This window comes from Nilaparvata lugens, chromosome 6 (assembly GCF_014356525.2).
Source record: "Nilaparvata lugens isolate BPH chromosome 6, ASM1435652v1, whole genome shotgun sequence".
Lineage (NCBI taxonomy): Eukaryota > Metazoa > Arthropoda > Insecta > Hemiptera > Delphacidae > Nilaparvata > Nilaparvata lugens.
Window position 1 is genome coordinate 410017 of NC_052509.1, and position 18746 is coordinate 428762.

The following is an 18746-nucleotide window of genomic DNA, read 5'->3' on the forward strand; positions in this document are numbered from 1 at the left end:
GTATGTGATCGTTGTATCTGATTCATTTAATAAAGAGAATAGCTCAAAGCATTTAAAGTTATTTGATTTAATCGTATTTTTCAATTGTATTGTGTTTTAATTTATTTAGGTCTATTTTAGATCTCTTGCGTAATGATCGAGTGAAGGTGGAAGACGAAATATCTATATCGAATAAAAAAGTTATGGATTGTCACGAACACTTGTTTAATAGAATAATGAATTTTTATTCGATATCTCCATATCAAATAGAGAACTCTCAGTTTGTCACGAACAAACTGTTTAGAATAACTATTAACTTGAGTTGAAATTGAACTGTTCATTAACTTGATGTATTGCTTACAAGATTGTTGGTTAACTTGATTGCTAGACTAGTATTCATAATTGTACCATAATTTAATGAGATAGGCTACTATTCATTTATGTGCAGAAATTGCAGTCTTCTTAAGGTCGGAAGATATTTTTCTCGCTTGTATATAACAGTTCGACGAGTCATCATAAAGCCTGTTAATACTGTTTGAATAACATTACATAACCAGACTAGAATTTATCACTAGATCACAGTCACTGCTAAAGTTTGATAAGACATGTTATGATGTATAACAAAAGTACATTATAATTTATGTATATGATTTTATATCAGGAATGATTCACTCTTCAAAACAAGCTTGATTCCTGGGAATCTACTTTTTATTGCGGACTTTTATTTATTTATATATTTATCTATCGTTGTTTCTAATGGAGACAACGAAGTTCCCCAAATATGTCACCTTTACAATACAAAGTATACAAATGAAAGAAATATTGTCCTCAAAAGCTGCCTCTGATTGGGTAATGCTAATTGCGTGGGTGATTAAGAGATGATTCGAACCCACGAACTAGGCGGTGCTAGCTGACATGAACGTTGTGACGCTCTAAACCACTAGACCTACCTGGCCGGTAGGAAGGTTGGGATATGTTAAAGCCCCAGCACATTTAGTCTTGAAGTTGACACACAAATAGAAATATGTGGATTCAACAATAAATACATTGCAACGTACATTGGGCTGATTGAATAATTCTTTATTAATTTATACAATAAGTACATTATCAAAATGATAGGGAGAGGAAAAATAAGGAATCATGTGCTATTCCTCTCCCAAATTTAGATAACACATAGTACGAAATAGGTCAAGTCTTGTAGTTCTTCAATTCATAAAATTTTTTGTCCTCAAGTATTTTCACAAAGTAGATTTTCAAATTTAGAAATAAAAACTAGAATCTAGTGACTAGCAGCTAGTTATTGGTTCCAGCTATACAAATAAGATTATACAACTGACTTGAATCCTTGCATTTGATTGAAAATTACTTAGAACTATTGTACAGTCCACGTTATAATGGCAGTGGATAAAGATAAAAGAATAGCGATGCCGATTTTCTGCATTAATTAATTATATTTCTACACTGTCAAAAACATACTTGACATCGTTGTGGACCTGGAAAAGGATAGTACCACCGGCTTTGTCGAATGATAGACAAGGATAGCAAAACCAAAGTTGATCAAATACTGTCATTATAACGTGGACCTTACTATAGCAATTGCTAACTTTTGTTGGATTTAATGGATTTTGAAATAATTTATGTGACGTGCAATATTTTTGTAAGCTTCTTTTATTCTATTTATTTATTTATTTATTTCATGTATTTTTCAATACCTGTTGACATGGCCAGTTGTAAAATGTTTTGGCTTAATAAAGTTGAATTTGAATTTGAATTCAATTGACCTATTAGGTATTGTCAGAGTATTAAACTAGAGAAGATATACAGCTCACACAAAATTAAATTTGCAAGTTACTCGCCTATACAACATTTATGAAGGTAATTTACTTGATATGAATGGCATGAATGGTGAAACATGTTGTGATAAAATAATTAGAAAAGAAGGTACTGAGTTTTTTATTTCTATTTAAGGTACTTGACTCTTGACTAACTAGACAGAAATTGATGTTAGTAATTGAAATAAGTAAACTCTTCATTTGTAGAGCTTTAATCAAATAAAATTGAACATGACTTTCTACTAGTAACGGATCAACAACATTTGATATTTATGAATGAATCAATGACAACGAAAACATATGGTTTATCATATCATTCTACCCGGCTAGATTTTCGTGTTATCTTAGGGGCAAGATGACGGAGCGACACAGTGGACTCTTGTCCATCAGGGCGACGAATATGAGCATACTCTGGGTTTGCCTCAATCAATTCAACTTCTTCTACTGATGAATCTTGCTTTGAATTTCGGTTCATTTTCTTCAGCCAAACTGGTCCTGGGCTCATTAGCCAAGATGGTAGTGACTGTCCATTTGTTGAGGATCTCATGTGTAGGAACATTCGTTCATGAGGGGTGCAATTTGTTGTAGTACACAAAAGAGATCGAATAGAGTGAAGTGCATCAGGCAACACTTCCTCCCATAGATTTGAATCAAGTCCTCGTGATCTTAGAGCTAGTGTTATTGCTTTCCATATAATTCCATTATATCGCTCTACTTGACCATTCCCTCTCGGATTGTAAGGCGTTGATCTACTAGTTGCTATCCCTTTTGAGCCAAGAAAGCTCTTCAACTCAGTTGACATGAAGGATGTTCCTCTGTCTGTGTGAATATAGCTTGGAAGGCCAAACATTGATATTAATGAGACCAGGCAATTTATGACTGTTCTCGCAGTCATGTCTGGACAAGGAAATACAAAAGGGAATCTTGAGTACTCATCAACCATCACCAGTAGGTATTTATTTCTTGTTTTTGATTGTACGGGTCCTTTGAAGTCCATATTAACTCGTTCAAAAGGTTTTGTTGCCTTTATGAGATTTCCTTTTGTCTTCATATACTGTGGTTTTATTTCAGAGCAAATTGCACAATTGGAGCAAATTTTCCTTACATCATCTACAGTATAGGGGAGATTTTTCATTCTGAGCCAGTGGTAGAAACGAGTTACACCAGGGTGACAAAGTTCATCATGGTATTTTGCCAAAGCTGAGTTCAATGTTGAACAACCAGCTGTAATACATATACGAGAGAGTGCATCAGCTGGTGCATTTTCTTTTCCAGGTCTGTAGACTATGTTGAATTTGTATTCAGATAATTCTAGGCGCCACCTTTGTATCTTTTCATTTTTTATTTTTCTATTGTGTTGAGTGCCAAACATGAATGTGACTGATTTTTGGTCAGTGATCAAAGTGAATTGTTTTCGTAGTAAATAGTGTCTCCATTTTCTTATAGACTCCACAATGGCATAGGCTTCTTTCTCAACAGCTGAATGCCTGGTTTCACTTTGGGACAAAGTTCGTGAGAAAAAGGCTACTGGTCGAGAATTTTGTGTTAATGTTGCACCAATTGCAAAATCTGATGCATCTGTCTCAATTATGAATGGTACATTTTCATCAACAAAGAGCAGTACCGCGGAAGCAATTTCATTTTTCAACAATTCCAAAGTTTCCATCAGATCTTGAGATAGAGGGAATTTCTGTATGTGGACAAGGTGGTGAATCTTTTGAGAAAAGTTTTCAATCCATCGGGAGTAATGAGCCAGTAATCCCATGAGTCGTTTCATTTCTTTAGCATTTCTTGGGGGTGGAAAGTTCATGAGTGGTGCAAGGCGTTCTGGGTCAGGTTTAATTTCTCCATGTTTTATCTCATACCCAAGGAACTTCAATGATTTTTTTGAAAATTTACATTTTTCTTCATTTATAGTCAAGCCATACAATTCAATTACTTGTTGAAATTTCTTAAGATTTCTGTCATGTTCTTCTTGATCTGAACCGCAAATGACAACATCATCCAAATAGGCAAAGCAGTCGTTCAAATTCTCTCTTTCTATAAGTCCGTTTATTGTACGTTGGAAGGCAGCTACTCCATTGGTTACTCCGAATGGTATTCGTTTGAACTGATAAAGTTTTCGGCCTACTTCAAAGGCAGTGTAATGTCGTTCATTCTCAAGAATCGGTATTTGATGGTAAGCTGACTTGAAATCTACAGTACTAAAATTGTTGTACTTGGCAATTGTGTTTACAAGGTCTTCGATCAATGGGAGAGGGTATGCGTCTGAATTTGTGAATTTATTAATATTCTGTGAATAGTCTATGACCATTCGTTTCTTCTGTCCATTGGTTACAATGAAAGGCTGGGCACGCCAACTGGACTGGCTTTCCTCAATTATTCCTTCTGTAAGGAGGCGATTGACCTCATTCTTCATGAATTCATAGTCATCTTGTGGGTGTCTTGTGGATCGGGTAGTTATTGGGTGGCAATCGGGAGTCAAGTCATTGAAAAGGGAACATGGTTTTATCATGGCCTCCACCAAGAGGCAATCTTTCAAGGGTGGTGTGGTTGTAGAATTATTATCTATTACAAGAGGCTGTTTATTACCATTGAATGCTAAACTTATTGTAGAGTGATTCATCAAAAAATCGTGACCAAGTATCACATTGCAACAGCATTCTTTTAATACCAAGAGTTTAATATTGTTGTATTCATTTCCTTTGTACACAATATTGCTATAAACACATGCTTTTGTAGCGGTGTTAGCCTATGTTGAACAGATGCAAATCTTATAAAACAAGAATCTGATGCAGTTTTAAATTTATTTGTTTTTGCAAATTTTTCATCAATAAAACTGGCAACACTTCCGGTATCAATAAGAGCTGGTGTATTTATTCCATTCACCGAAACAATAATTGTAGCTTTAGAAAGATTACTGGCTATACCAGCTGCAGTAATAGTTGACGTAGTTAGTTTTTCTTTGAGCGTTTTACTTTTACACACATGGGAAAAGTGTCCAATTCGGGAACATTTATGACAAGTCTTTCCTATTGCAGGACATTCTTGAGAATTTGAGTGTTTTTTATATCCGCAACGTTGGCATTGAACGGATTTCTCTACAATTGCCTGTCGATTTTGGGTTACAGCATTAACATCTGAGAAAGATTCACTCAAGCTTATGTTTTTATTTTCTTCAACAGAGTTTGTATAACAAGTACTTTTAAAGGAGTCGGCATATGTTTTTGCGGATTCAAGAACACGTGCTTGGGAAACGGTTTCTTGTAGACTCAAATCTCCTTGTTGAAAAAGTTTCTCTTTAATTTCAATAGAACATAACCCTGAAACAAGAGCATCTCTAATATGCTCGTTTTTGTTTTCTTCGGCTGACACTCTAGTAAAGTTACATGATAAGCTTAATCTTTTTAGTTCAGAATAGTAGTGATCAATGGACTCACCTATTTGTTGTTTTGTTTTAGCAAGGCAGTATCGTGCATAAATTTCGTTCTTTGGTTTAACGAACATATCTTCCAACATGGATATAGTTTCTTCATATGAAGTATAGCTTTCCACAATTTCGTATAAAGCAGGTGATAAGAATAAAACTCAAATTTTTAAGGAGCTATTTGCAGTAGAACTAACCAGGCAAACTGCAGGCCTGCCAACCCCATTATTAATGAAATTGAGGAAAACGTGGTTGACAACATTACGTAGTGTTTATTCATCATGGAGAAATATCAGAACATCAAGAATACAAGATCTTTATTTGCCATAAAATAAAACAAGTTTACAATAGACATCGTCAGTTTAACAATATTTTCATTTTTAAAATAATTGAGTCAATTTGTCACATTTTACTCACAATACAACTATAATAATCAATTTAACACTTCTATTAGAGCTGTCATATGGCAGATGGAAAACTCTGAACCGCCTTAGAGCAGAGTGTGCCTGCATGAAAGAAAATCGCGCAACTTGGAGGCAGATTGAGGACCCGTACTGCGACTGTGGCGATATCTAGTCAGATGTCCACCTCCTAAAATGCTGTCTTGCACCAGCATGCACTCGACAAGACCTCTTTGTACTCAATAACGAAGCTGCTAAAACAGTGGATTTCTATTTTTATTCAGGCATTTAATTACCTATCACCTGACACGCACGAACGAACTGTTATCAGATATGTTAAAGAATTTAACTTTGATAAATAAAAAAATGGAACATGTTTATTCAATAGGTTAGTATTAGCATAGAGAAACAATAGCGTAAGTAGATATCCCATGGTATGGGGAATTTATGTCGCAACTTTTTCTGTTATCTCAAGCCGATTACTGTCGATTATTGTCAATTTTTACTGTTTTGTTGGAGTGATGGTGTATGAACAGCACAATTCGAGAGACTACCAGCGTCACACAGCTGCATAGGAAAGAACTTCGTGAACTATCGGCTTTGGATAACAGTAAAAGTTGCGACATAAACGCCCTATACCATGGGATATCTACTTATGCGATCGTTTCTCTATGGTATTAGTAGAAAAACAACAGTTGTTTTTTCATCCTCTTAATTTGTTTACTGTTCTTGCTCTAGATCAGTGTTCTCAACTCAAAACTAAAACGCAAGAACAATTGATGAAATCTCAAGTTGAGCATTTATAGGTTTCAGTAGATCCTTTATAGAATCTGAAGAATTCTCGATCCAAGCAATACAAATTTTTGTGTAGTACCTACCTATTGAAAACTATATTATGTCAAGTTATAAAGTCAATATTGAAAATAACGAGGTTCAAATAAATTTATGGTTGTGACAAATTCGATTCTTCTTAAGCAACAAGCAAATGTATTATTTCAAGTTTGCATCACATTGGTATTGAATAAATAATAGGCATACTTATCAAATTAATTGTATTTTATTCTATTTAGTAAATTTTCACATCACTTCACATTTGAGTATCACTCATTTGTTATTGAGAACTGAGCATAGTTACATAACTTTAGATGGAAGTTAAGAAATTGCATTTTTTCAAATGCTGATAAATCGAATTTCCTTATAGCTGTTCACCCTGTGGTCAATATTTTAAGTAGCAGAAGTCTTCAAATTGTTTGACAGAATTCAACTATGGATTTTCGTTTTATAATAATTCATTACATAACTATTATTTAGAATATTTATTTTTATTTGGTATTTGGTCTGTTTCTTTCCTTCGTGTCGTGTTATTACAATCATTTTAATCAATTTCTTTATTTTGCAGGACACTGAAACAGAAGCATATGAGAGTGGGCCTCCGCAGTGGGGGCCAGTTGCCCCCAGGCAGTGACTTGGGACTCAAGAATCCAGTCCGAAAATCCAAAACTGCTTTGCCCAGTAAGAAGGATCCAACTCCCAGCGAGAAGAACGAGAAACAATCTAGGTCACCATTACGGCGAACCGTCAGAGGTAAGAATTGAGATCTCTCGTTTTTTCATACTTGTAATGGAATTGTTCATTTAAGGAACAATTGATTCTTAATATTATACAAAAATTCACTAATCAGTCTTTTTATAGTGATAAATAAGTAAAAGGTGACTTACCCTTATTTCATCCTTGTAATGCTTGTAATGGATTGTAGTTTTATCTAAGAAACAATAATTAATTCATTATATCGTACAAAAATATACTAAACAGTCTTTTTGTAGAGGTTTGTAAGTAAAAAGTGACTTAACCTTATTTCCAACTGATATTAATGTAAATTTGGGAGAGGAATATTAGAGAGTTCGCCTGTTTTTCCTATTCCAATATAATTCTAATATTAAGTGGTTTTTAGATAAATAAATATAGACGTTGTTTTATATGATTAAACTATCTTATCAAGGCTGGGGTTTTCACTTCAGTTTCAAGTCATGTATTGTTTGTATTGACTCCTCCTCTAAACACAGACTTGTTCCATATTAGAGGAGCAATTTTTAGGTGAATGCACACTTTCTGAAAATAATTTAAATTTGACAAAGTTCCTCTCTGTCACACAATATTTTACATTTGAAGATTTGCTAGAGCTTTTAGGTCAGAATTGAGAATATTAATGATTGGTCAATCATTGAGAATGTCAATGAAATATTTATCACATCAGTCACTGGGAATACTCTCATTAGATAGGTAATTTGACAAAATTTAAAATACAAATGAAAAATATAATATTCTATACAAAACCCAAAATTGATTATATAAAGTACGAATGTAAAATACGTTCAACTGAAAAGGTATTCAACATTAAAACTCTGCCACTGAGTTCAATTGACTTGATTAATTCAATCGACGTGATTGTACCCTCGACCAGAGAAATTATAATTAATCTTTTATGTGAATTATGTAGCATTCTAGGTAATTCAAAAAACTTTTTCACTTCAAATTGCATCGTCATGACTGGAACATAATATATTCATTATTTGATCTTGGAATTGTACATTTAATTATCATTCCATCGGTTTTGTGTAAGGACATATACAGTATATTATCCATTTATTGCAGGCAATTCGAAGCAAATAGCGAGTCCGTTGAGCGATTTCTCATCGGAAGACGAGCAGCCTCTAGTGAAGAAGAAGACAGTGCCACAGGGTCGCCAACAGGCGAAAGCGAAAAGTCCGACTGCGACTGTCAGAGAGAGACTGAGTCGATCCAGGCCACAGCATGCTACTGCCTCGACCAGCGGGTTAGTTCCAAAGACCTTAAAGAGATATAGACCCACAATGCCTATGCCTTCCCAATGAAGAAACTTTTTCACAATGAAGCTCTTACTTGAAATTGAAGGCCGCCATTGGGGTATTTTAGCACGATATATTATATAGTATTTATTTGTGATACTATAGATCACAAAGGCATTGGTGGCATTGGTATGTAATAATCTTATGGGTTGCCCCTTCAATGGCGAATTTCAATTCCAAGTACGACACTAACGCTGCATGTGAGTCTATGCATCTTTAAGGTCTTTGGTTAGTTCCATCTTTCTCCTCATTCATTTTTTTAAACCGACACTTATTGTAATAATTTTAAATTGTTTTCTTTTTTGTTATGTTACATCGTTATGAGTGGAATTAAATATATTTATCCATGTTTTGATCTTGAAATTGAGACCTTTATCATGCTATTATCCAATCTACTCTCTAAGTCTGGCCACTAACGGTAGAACATACACGTGTCGTCATACATTGCTGTATCATCACACCGAAAGGCTTCAAACAAAATTTGTTAAGGTTAGGTTTTTGTATCTCCGATTTTTGTTCATTTTTTCTTCGCTGGCCTATTTGAGGATGAATTGTTTTTCATCATTGTAATTTGTAATTTTCCAGTGGTTTATTGTTATTTGTTGTTCATTTCATGTTAGAAGACTCTCGCTGATGACAAAACATGCATGATGAACATGTTTATTGCGCAAGTTCTACCGTTGGTGGCCAGCCTTATATTGTGAAATCGAACGTATTGACAAATATCTCAACTTTTTCAAAATTCCACCTTGAATAAAAAGAATACTATTGCAAATTGAGTTGCTGTTTCAAAAGACAAACACTGCTTATCCAATAATTCTGAATGCATAATATTGTGATTATTATATTCATCAAATCTATTCTTCTAATATTGTAAAATTGAACGTATTGATGGTGAATATCTCAACTTTTCCAATATTTCACCTTGAATACTATTGAAATTCGACTTGTTTCAGAAAACAAACAAACAATAGTTCTTGCACTTCTCTGAAAACAGAGTGCTATTTATCATATTCATTCAATAATTTAGAATCACACAAATTTTAGAAGTGCACCACAGGCCTGAGCACAAAAAGGTTCCAATTCTAATTTATACTACAGCCCAAATGTAGCTAGGTTATCTGTCGCTCTCACATTTTTTAATTACACACCCCAATCTACAATCATAACTATAATCAGTTGATCATAAGTACAATTATAATTAGACAATCATTAATGAATGGATGTTATTTCGCAGAGTTACTAATCGGCCATCAAGAAAAACCAAAGAAGCAGCCGCTCTGTACATGGAGATGCTGGGAAAAGACCTTCGTTCGCCTGACGAAGAATTTGAGGACGATGAAGTTTCTGTTGAAAGCTTCCCTGAATTGCCCAACAAGAAGAAAACTGGTATGACTCCATACTGGATACCAGTAAAACTGGTATTAAGCCTACATAAACCAAGGATATTGAATTAGATAGCTCTGTCTATTTATATTTAGGCCTTCACCAGAAACTACATCCCTGATATTACTATGTCGACTTTAATTCGGATCGAATTCAAGTTAGATAGTTCTATCCATTTGTCTTTAGGCCTTTATCAGAAACTACATTCCTGATATTGCAATGCGACTTGTATTTGGATAACATTTTCTAACGATATAGCTATTGTTTTGGTAGAAAAACGTTTTTGAATCGAGTTCAAGATTTTTTTATGATTGACTGTTTCTGCGTGGAACATTCATTATAAACACTGTTCTGATATCATTCAAACTTACTACCTTATTCCCCTGACGGCGCTTTGCTACAAGTGTAAAAATGACTACAGTGGATTACTATGTATATTGTTTTAATGGAATAATTGTAAAAACGTAATTAATTTATTTGTTAACTTACTACCAAATAATGCTACATTATTTCGATTACGTATTCGACTGTAATATAATAGGTCATATTTTTGCTTATTCAAATTATAAGTATTTTTAGAGCTTCTACAATTTTTCTCAGTGATAAAGTGAATTGACTGTTGAAAATGATCGCTAGACGGTCGAAAGTACTTCAGTCAGTAAGTAAACGTTTTAAATTATTTACTTAGATATTTGACTGCATGTCGTGCTTAAATACACAGAAAAAAGTGTGTTAATACATCGCAGCTCGGAATGAATCAAGAAACCATCACCGATGAATAATTATTCCAACTAAGGAAAATATTCAGACTTCATGGCATATAGGAGTAGAAGAAGTTCGAAGTTATTGGATGCTTTTCGTTCTTGCTAGTACTAGTGTAGTTTTGTATTGTTTGTCTTACATTGAATAAATGATTAACTGGATATTTTATTCTTTTGCAGAGCTTAGAGAGAGGGAGCTAAAAGCGCTCGTCGATAAGAGCAGTAACTCTACGAAAGAAGAAACAAAGGGACGGAAAGCAATGAAGCCAACCGCTGCCACTCCAAGAGCTCAGAAAGTGATAGCAAAACGTGTCCTCAGCTCGAAAATCGACGAAAGAAACAGACGATTACAACTCAGGAACAAAGCCAAAGGAAAACATCTACAAGAGAGGAAGAAGAAGGAGGCTCTAAGGAAAAGGAGAGTGATATTACTAGCTAGGGCTGCTAAACAAAGAGCGGGCAAAGTGTACAAGGAGAGATCAAGCAGTGAGGTAGAATCTAGCTCCCCTTCAAAGTCGTCAAGTCCTGTAAGAGGTGTGGAGTCCAGGAGGTCGTCCCTCACTTTGAAGCAAGCAGCCGAAGCTTTGAAGCAAGCCGCCGAAAAGCTCGCTGATCTAAGTCCCAGGAAACTATCAAGCTCCCCGGAAAAAAGTCCGGTTAGAGCTTCCCCTGAAAAATCTGTCCCAAAGAAAAGGCTGCAGTTTTCTCCGGAAAGAAGTCTCGCTAGACGTGTGGCTAGTGAGAAGAAGACAGCGAAGAATGTTGGTGAGAAAGCTCAGCCTGCATCACAACAGAAGAAAACAACTGGAAAAAATACTACTAAAACTGAAACAGATTCGAGTCAAAAGAATGTGAAAGACAATCAACCATCAACAAGTTCACAGAGGAAGCAATCTATTGACGAAAAATTGACTTCACAGAGGAAGCAATCTATTGACGAAAAATTGACTTCACAGAGGAAGCAATCTATTGACGAAAAATTGACTTCACAGAGGAAGCAATCTATTGACGAAAAATTGACTTCACTGAGGAAGCAATCTATTGACGAAAAATTGACTTCACAGAAAAAGCAACCAGTGGAAAAGAGTGTGAACGATAAGAAACCTGTTGATAGGAAAGCTTCAAATGCTGCTAAAAGTTTGGAAAAAGAAGAGGTAGAACAACCGAGTTCATCTGGAAAAAAGTCAGCTGTCAATGCTTCTAAAAATGTTTCGAAATCTAGTGCGGTATCTAAGGAGAAGAAAGCCACTGTCGTTAAGGATGAGGAGAAAAATGATCACTTTGGAGAGTCCGATGAAGAACCTCTGACGAAATTAACGAAAAGGATGAACAAGAAAGAGGAAGAACCGAAAAAGATTGACAAAAAAGAGGAGGAAAGTGTGACAGCAACGAAAAAAGTGAACAAAAAAGAGGAGGAGAGTGTGACAGCAACGAAAAAAGTTAACAAAAAAGAGGAGGAGAGTGTGGCAGCAACGAAAAAAGTGAACAAAAAAGAGGAGGAAACTGTTGAAGCAACTAAAATTGCTGCCCCACCGGTTAAAACTGAAACAAGCAGTGATAAAAGTGATAGTCAGGTGAAACCACCTAAGCAACGTAAACAGAAAAGTCCACAGAAGAAGTTGGTGGATACCATTACTGATAAAACCTCGGCGTTTGTTGGTACTAGAGTGGTTAGCACTGAATCAAAACCTCAGTCACAAACATCTGGCATTGACAAAAAGGAGATGAGAAGCAGTGTTGAAGGTAGCTGTAAAACTATTGCTGTTGAGAACAAAAAAGATGAAAATAAAAACGAAAAACCTACTAAAGATGATAAATTGGTGAAAGTAAGTAATGTGGAAGTGGTACAAGACAAAAGTGGAATGAATGAAGTTAAGAAAGAGGAAAGTAAAGATATTTTGTCAGGTGTTGGGAAGGTCGAATCAAAGCCAAGTAATATCACTGTAGGTAATGTTGAAGTTTTGTCAGTAAAAACTGAGAAACCTACTCTCCCATCCCAAAGTTCGAAACAAACTGGAAAAATCATCAACCAACAGCAATCTTCAAGCAAGTCAAGTGGAAATGTAAAGGAATCACCAGCACAATCTAGTCTTAATAATAGTTCAAAAGGTGGCTCCAACGAAGTTATTAAACAATCTGAAACCAAAGTACAAAATCAGAAGTTGTCGGGAACAGATGGGGAAGCTTCAACTAGCTCAACACAATTTGTAGATACTTCACAGAAAAAGTTGAAAATTGAGAAAAACTCGTCCTTTGATGAGGTTGCTACAGATAAAACGAAGCAAGTCAAGAAAGAAACTGTTCAGAGCTTGAAAAGGGTCAAACTTGAAAAGAGCTCGTCACTTGAAGAAGCTGACATGAATAACAAGAGTTTCAAGGAATCGTCTCTTGATACTAAACAGGTGAAAACTGAAAAGAACACAGTAGTAGACAAGTCTGCGGTGGATAAAACCGTTCCACTTCAAGGTATGAAGACGATGAAGGCTGAGAAAAGTTTGAAATCTGAAGAACTTCCAGTCAAGAAGATTGAACCAGCTCACAGTGCAACATTGTTGAAAACTGAGAAGATAACATCAACATGTACCGAACCCAAGACCAACAAAACATCGTCATGGGCTGCCCAATCGATAAGTGATGCAAAATTTGAAGCAAACTTGAAACACTCTGCTAGCTTCAATGATCCCACTAGCAGCAAGAAAACCACAGACAGTGTTTCATTTGTACCACTTAGAATGCCCACTATCCCCAGGGGAAAAGAAGAGCCCTCTAGTTTGTATGCTGGGTCAAGTGAAAAAGTAAACCAGACACAAAATTCTCCATTGTTTGCAAGTAGAAACACTCACGTTACCGAGGCCGCTAATATGATTGAAGCAGCCACAAGTAAACCCAGAGAAGATTTGAACTCTTTCTCGGCAGCATTTAAGAACACTAGTATGGCTGTACCGAAAACAAAACCAGGCAAAGAAGATCGATCTAGTTGTAAACCGGGTTTAAACCCTGAAGATAGTAGATCTAATAGTAAACCGGGCTCAAACCCTGAAGATAGTAGATCTAATAGTAGACTGGGCTTGAACCCTGAAGATAGAAGATCTAATAGTAGACTGGGCTTGAATTCTGAAGATGGTAGATCTAATAGTAGACTGGGCTTGAACCCTGAAGATAGAAGATCTAATAGTAGACTGGGCTTGAATTCTGAAGATGGTAGATCTAATAGTAGACTGGGCTTGAATTCTGAAGATGGTAGATCTAATAGTAGACTGGGCTTGAACCCTGAAGACAGTACTAGATCTAATAATGGTAGACAGACAGTGAACCCTGATGTGAAGTGTAGCATGAGAGATGTTTCACAAAACAAGACAATACTGTCTGTACCCAAGATCAATTTGGATAGAAGTACTGCTGGTGTTCTAGATAAAGGGAAAAAAGTTGTACCTTCGGTCGATGTTAAGGTTGGTAGCAGTGGTCTGTGGTCAGGGGTACCAGAGAAGAATAGCAGGCCAGAATCTTCAAAGCTGTTTATTGGTGAACAAATGAAGGATGTTCCATCTCCAGTAAAAACACCTGTAAAGCTAACCCACGCTCTGCCCGCTGTAAGTCCCGTGAACCCGCAGAACACAATGAAGCCGATTGCACGGCCCAGTGTGGAAGTGAAGAAGACGAAATCTGTGAATGACACCTGGCGACAGGCGTTCAAGAACGCCAAAATCCCAAAACCCGGTCAAAGCAGTCCGGTGATGACTGATGATAAACCGTTCGTGAGAAAACCGTTCACAAGTCATGCCATGAAGAAGCAGATACAGTTGGATGGGAAAGGTGGTGGTGGTGTGACTAGTACAGGCACTCAAAGTGGCGAGGTGGCTGGTGGTTCCATGAATCTCATCACTCCGTTCGCAGTCAATAGAAAACCATTTGCCGTTTCTTCCAGTACAACAGTTACACCATCAAACGTAGCTAGTGGAAGTCCAGCTAATGTCAACTCAGGCTTAGCTGCGACAAATGTGAGTCAACCTGTCATCCCGGTTGTAACAGTTACAATGAGTACCAAAGACAAAGTAGTGAATATCCCTATACCGGCAGCCACTAGTGAAGACGCAGCAAGGGCTGAACGCACCATAGATCCCGATGAACTCCGTCTGAAAGAAGCCGAATTCGTCGAGGATATCGTGAGGATGTTTGGGGCAGAAAAGAACATGTCGATTGGGAAGAACTCGGATGTGAGTCCACTTCCCGCACAAATACTACCACAGACTGCATTCAACAGTTCCACCACAACAGAGAGGGGCAAGCAGATAATCACTTTTACTACGAAGGTTGACAATCTGGAACCTCCACCCCTGTCACCTGTTGTGAAAAACGTTGTTGAGAAAGTTAGCACTCCGAGTAGAACACTTCCTGAATCTTCCAACGATGTCTCTACAAGTATGGCTTCCCCTGCAATAACCCTGGATGACAACAAGTCCAAGGTCCCGGGAAAACGTAATGACATATCACCTTGTATGTCTCCAGCCAAACCTGCTAGTCCAATGCTGGATGACAAGCCTAAAGGCCCAGGAAAACATCACAACCTACCTCTACCAGTGGAACAGACGCTGAAAACTAAATCGCTAGTCACCAAAAAACCGCCACCTCTTCAAAAACCGTTCCAAGACCTAAGAAAACAGCAGCAGACGGTGGATAAAAATGTGAGCCTCACATCGTCCCGAACGATGGACAGTAACGTTTCACCGTTCATGTCAGACTTCCCGTCGAGCTCTGGAGTATTGAACAAGAAGAAGGTGAACATGTCAACGGAAGAGATAAAGAAATGGTTGAACGATAGTACCAGCACCGGTATCGAGCACACCAAGGATTGTGGCATTTTTGAGAAGAACCAATGCGAATGTGGACCGAGTTTTGGCGAAGATAAGACGTCCCCATTAACGTCGGAACCGTCTAGTCCGCTCACAACGGAAGATCCCAATAAGAGTTTGAAGGTGAGTGAGCCAAAAGTGATTCCTACAGGTGGTATGGAACCTGGACCTTCTAAAGTCAACAACATAAATACGGCCGTAAATAAACAGGTGGAGAAAACCACCAGCGTTGAACCAAGTGCTGTGGAGTCGAAAATGACCAGTAATGTGTTTAAACGTCAGCAACAGACTTCGTCCCCTCAAACTGGGTTTAAAGCGGTGGAACCTACTCAAACTAGGTTGGGCAAATCGGTGGATTCATCTCAAACTGGGTTCGGGAAGTCGGTGGAACCTAGTCAAAGCGGGTTTGGGAAATCGGTGGAACCTACTCAAACTGGGTTCGGGAAGTCGGTGGAACCTACACAAACTGGGGTTGGAAAATCGTTTGAACCTAGTCAAACTGGGTTCGTGAAAACGATGGATTCACCTCAAAAATCGTCTCCTGTTGAGTTGAAGAGTGCGTTTGTTGGGGGTTCGTTGGTTTCGAACAGAACCAAGTTTGGAGCAGTTGACAGAACACCGACCAAAGAGGACGATCGATTGAAGGTATCGGTTGACGGGAGGACAAAAAGCGATGCGCAGTCGCCTAATGCGCAGTTCTCTCCACCAATGGCAGTCGCGCAGTTCCAGCATCGCGACGAAACCTCGTCCAATGACGAGTCGCCAGAAAAATCGTCCTCTAGTTCCGTACAACACGAACGTCGCTCGATTTTCCACCAGAAGCGTTCGGTTTTCCGGTCGCGTCCGTCGCTTTCCCGCAGTCCGAGTGCGTTTTCTCCGGAAAATGAGAGCAGTGTGTACGCGTTCGAGCCAGATTTGCCCCCTACTAGCACGCCCTTCAGAGCCAGTAGGGCCAAGGGCCACAAGGAGGGGCGCGCCTCCAATGCGACCACCGATGATGAGGATGCTGGCCTCAGCAGCAACTCCATTGCTGTGCAGGTCAACATTGATAGTGAGGAGGTTAGTATAACACGTTGTATCTTATTTGTCTATTCATTTATGTAATTTATTTTTGTATCTATTTATTTTTTGTTTATACAATTAATGATACACAAATCATATTAGTGATTGGGAAAGCGACAACAGGCTCAATCATAGCTAACCTACTTTTGGACTGTGTCATCCATCACCTGACTGGAATAAAAATTAACTCAAGGGCTGCCTTAGTATTTTATCAACCAATGTTATTACATCTGTGTCATTTATAGCATAAATAAATAAAATTCTATTATTTCCTATGAATCTAAATAAAAGTTCATAGTAGTCAATTGTGTACATCGAACAGTATACAGAACTGTCAACGTAGATACACGTAGATATTTTACTTCAATAAACTCTATTTCATCCATTGATAGTGTGAAGGAGAAGCTGCTCTATATTCCCAAAAGAAATGTAAATTTAATCATTATCCAGCATTCATGATCCTACCTTCTAGATAATATTTTGTTGTAAAACTCATTTCATTTATAAGGAATTATTTCTATCAAACATTCATTTACCGATAAAATGATTGTGAAAAAGATATTTGAGACATTTTTTACTTCATGAATCTCTGAAGTATAGCATAAATAAATAAAATTCTATTATTTCCTATGAATCTAAATAAAAGTTCATAGTAGTCAATTGTGTACATCGAACAGTATACAGAACTGTCAACGTAGGTACACGTAGATATTTTACTTCTATAAACTCTATTTCATCCATTGATAGTGTGAAGGAGAAGCTGCTCTATATTCCCAAAAGAAATGTAAATTTAATCATTATCCAGCATTCATGATCCTACCTTCTAGATAATATTTTGTTGTAAAACTCATTTCATTTATAAGGGATTATTCCTATCAAACATTCATTTACCGATAAAATGATTGTGAAAAAGATATTTGAGACATTTTTTACTTCATGAATCTCTGAAGTGATCATTATTATGTTGAAAACATTATTTTCAATTCGAATAAATAATGATTACTGTGATTGCTTCTGGTGTTTCAATCAAATCAAAATGACTAAGCTCAATTTTTTCACAACACTTAACACATAATAAAAATCAAGTTTTTTCGTGAATGTAGATGTTTGTGTAATGTGTCTAAAGTCGTTATGAAGGGCTGATTGTAAATATTGTAATTGATCAACTTTGGGAGTTTGTGTGTGTACAATGTTTCACCATTTCATGATAAAACATTGTAGTTTGATAATTATTGTTTTATGTTTTTCTAGTAATAATTGAATTCATATTTAAAAGCCACGCTCAGCACTTGTAAAACTAAGTTTCAATTTGTTACAATTCACTTATTAGTAATACCAATTTACTTACTAATGTATTTGAATGTGTGACAGGTGCTAGAATGCTCGACACAGACTGATGACGACGATGGCGAGGGTGGTGGTGGGGGTGGTGTGTTCTACATTCCGCTGCAGAGGGGCGCCGGGGGCGGTGACCTGGGGGCGGAGGGTGGAGGCGGAAGTGGGCATCAGGTGATACAGGGTGTGGCAGTCAAGCTGGGCACTGAGGGTCCTGACCAGCGGGTCATCATGAGTGCAAAACTGGTCACTAAACCAAGGTCAACGTTCGCTGCCACATCTACGCCTAGGTAAGTGTTCACGTCAATCAATCTCATTTATTAATTACTATTCCAATTCCATGAATCCAGCCTTAATTTACGACCATTCCGTAATAGATATGAAAATGTAAGAATGGATCTTAATGTTTGTAGGAGGCAATATTACTATTTAGCTTGTATTCCAGATAGCTTTACTGTGCAAATTAATAGAACATTTTATGAAGAGAATTGAATGGATAATATCCAGTAGAATTGAGAAAAAACGTTTTGAATTATTCTTGTCATTCTCTTCTGCTAGTATGTTTTCCATATCTCTCTCCTCTTTCTTTCTCTTTTCCTCCGCAGTTTTCTTCTTTCACTCCTTTCATATTTTCTACTGTTTTCTTTGCAATACATCATTCCATTATTGTTGGTTTCATTATTATTTGTTTTATTGATATTATTTGTTTGCATTGTTGTTTGATCATTCATTTCCAAAGTACTTTGTGAATAGTGCTACTAGTGAACCGTTGATGGTCTTGTGGATTTTAGTATTATTGATAGATGTGACACCGATTTTTCAAAGTAG

General features: G+C 37.0%; 1 protein-coding gene across 1 annotated transcript in view; it reads left to right on the forward strand.

Moving 5' to 3' along the window:
- LOC111052838 overlaps positions 1–18746 on the forward strand; it is a 57553-nt gene that overhangs the window by 8199 nt on the left and 30608 nt on the right. The window contains exons 6-11 of the mRNA XM_039431322.1: positions 6378–6405; positions 7039–7223; positions 8292–8472; positions 9762–9913; positions 10852–16580; positions 17955–18208. Coding sequence (XP_039287256.1) covers positions 6378–6405; positions 7039–7223; positions 8292–8472; positions 9762–9913; positions 10852–16580; positions 17955–18208 — 6529 coding nt within the window. The remainder of the gene's footprint in view (positions 1–6377; positions 6406–7038; positions 7224–8291; positions 8473–9761; positions 9914–10851; positions 16581–17954; positions 18209–18746) is intronic.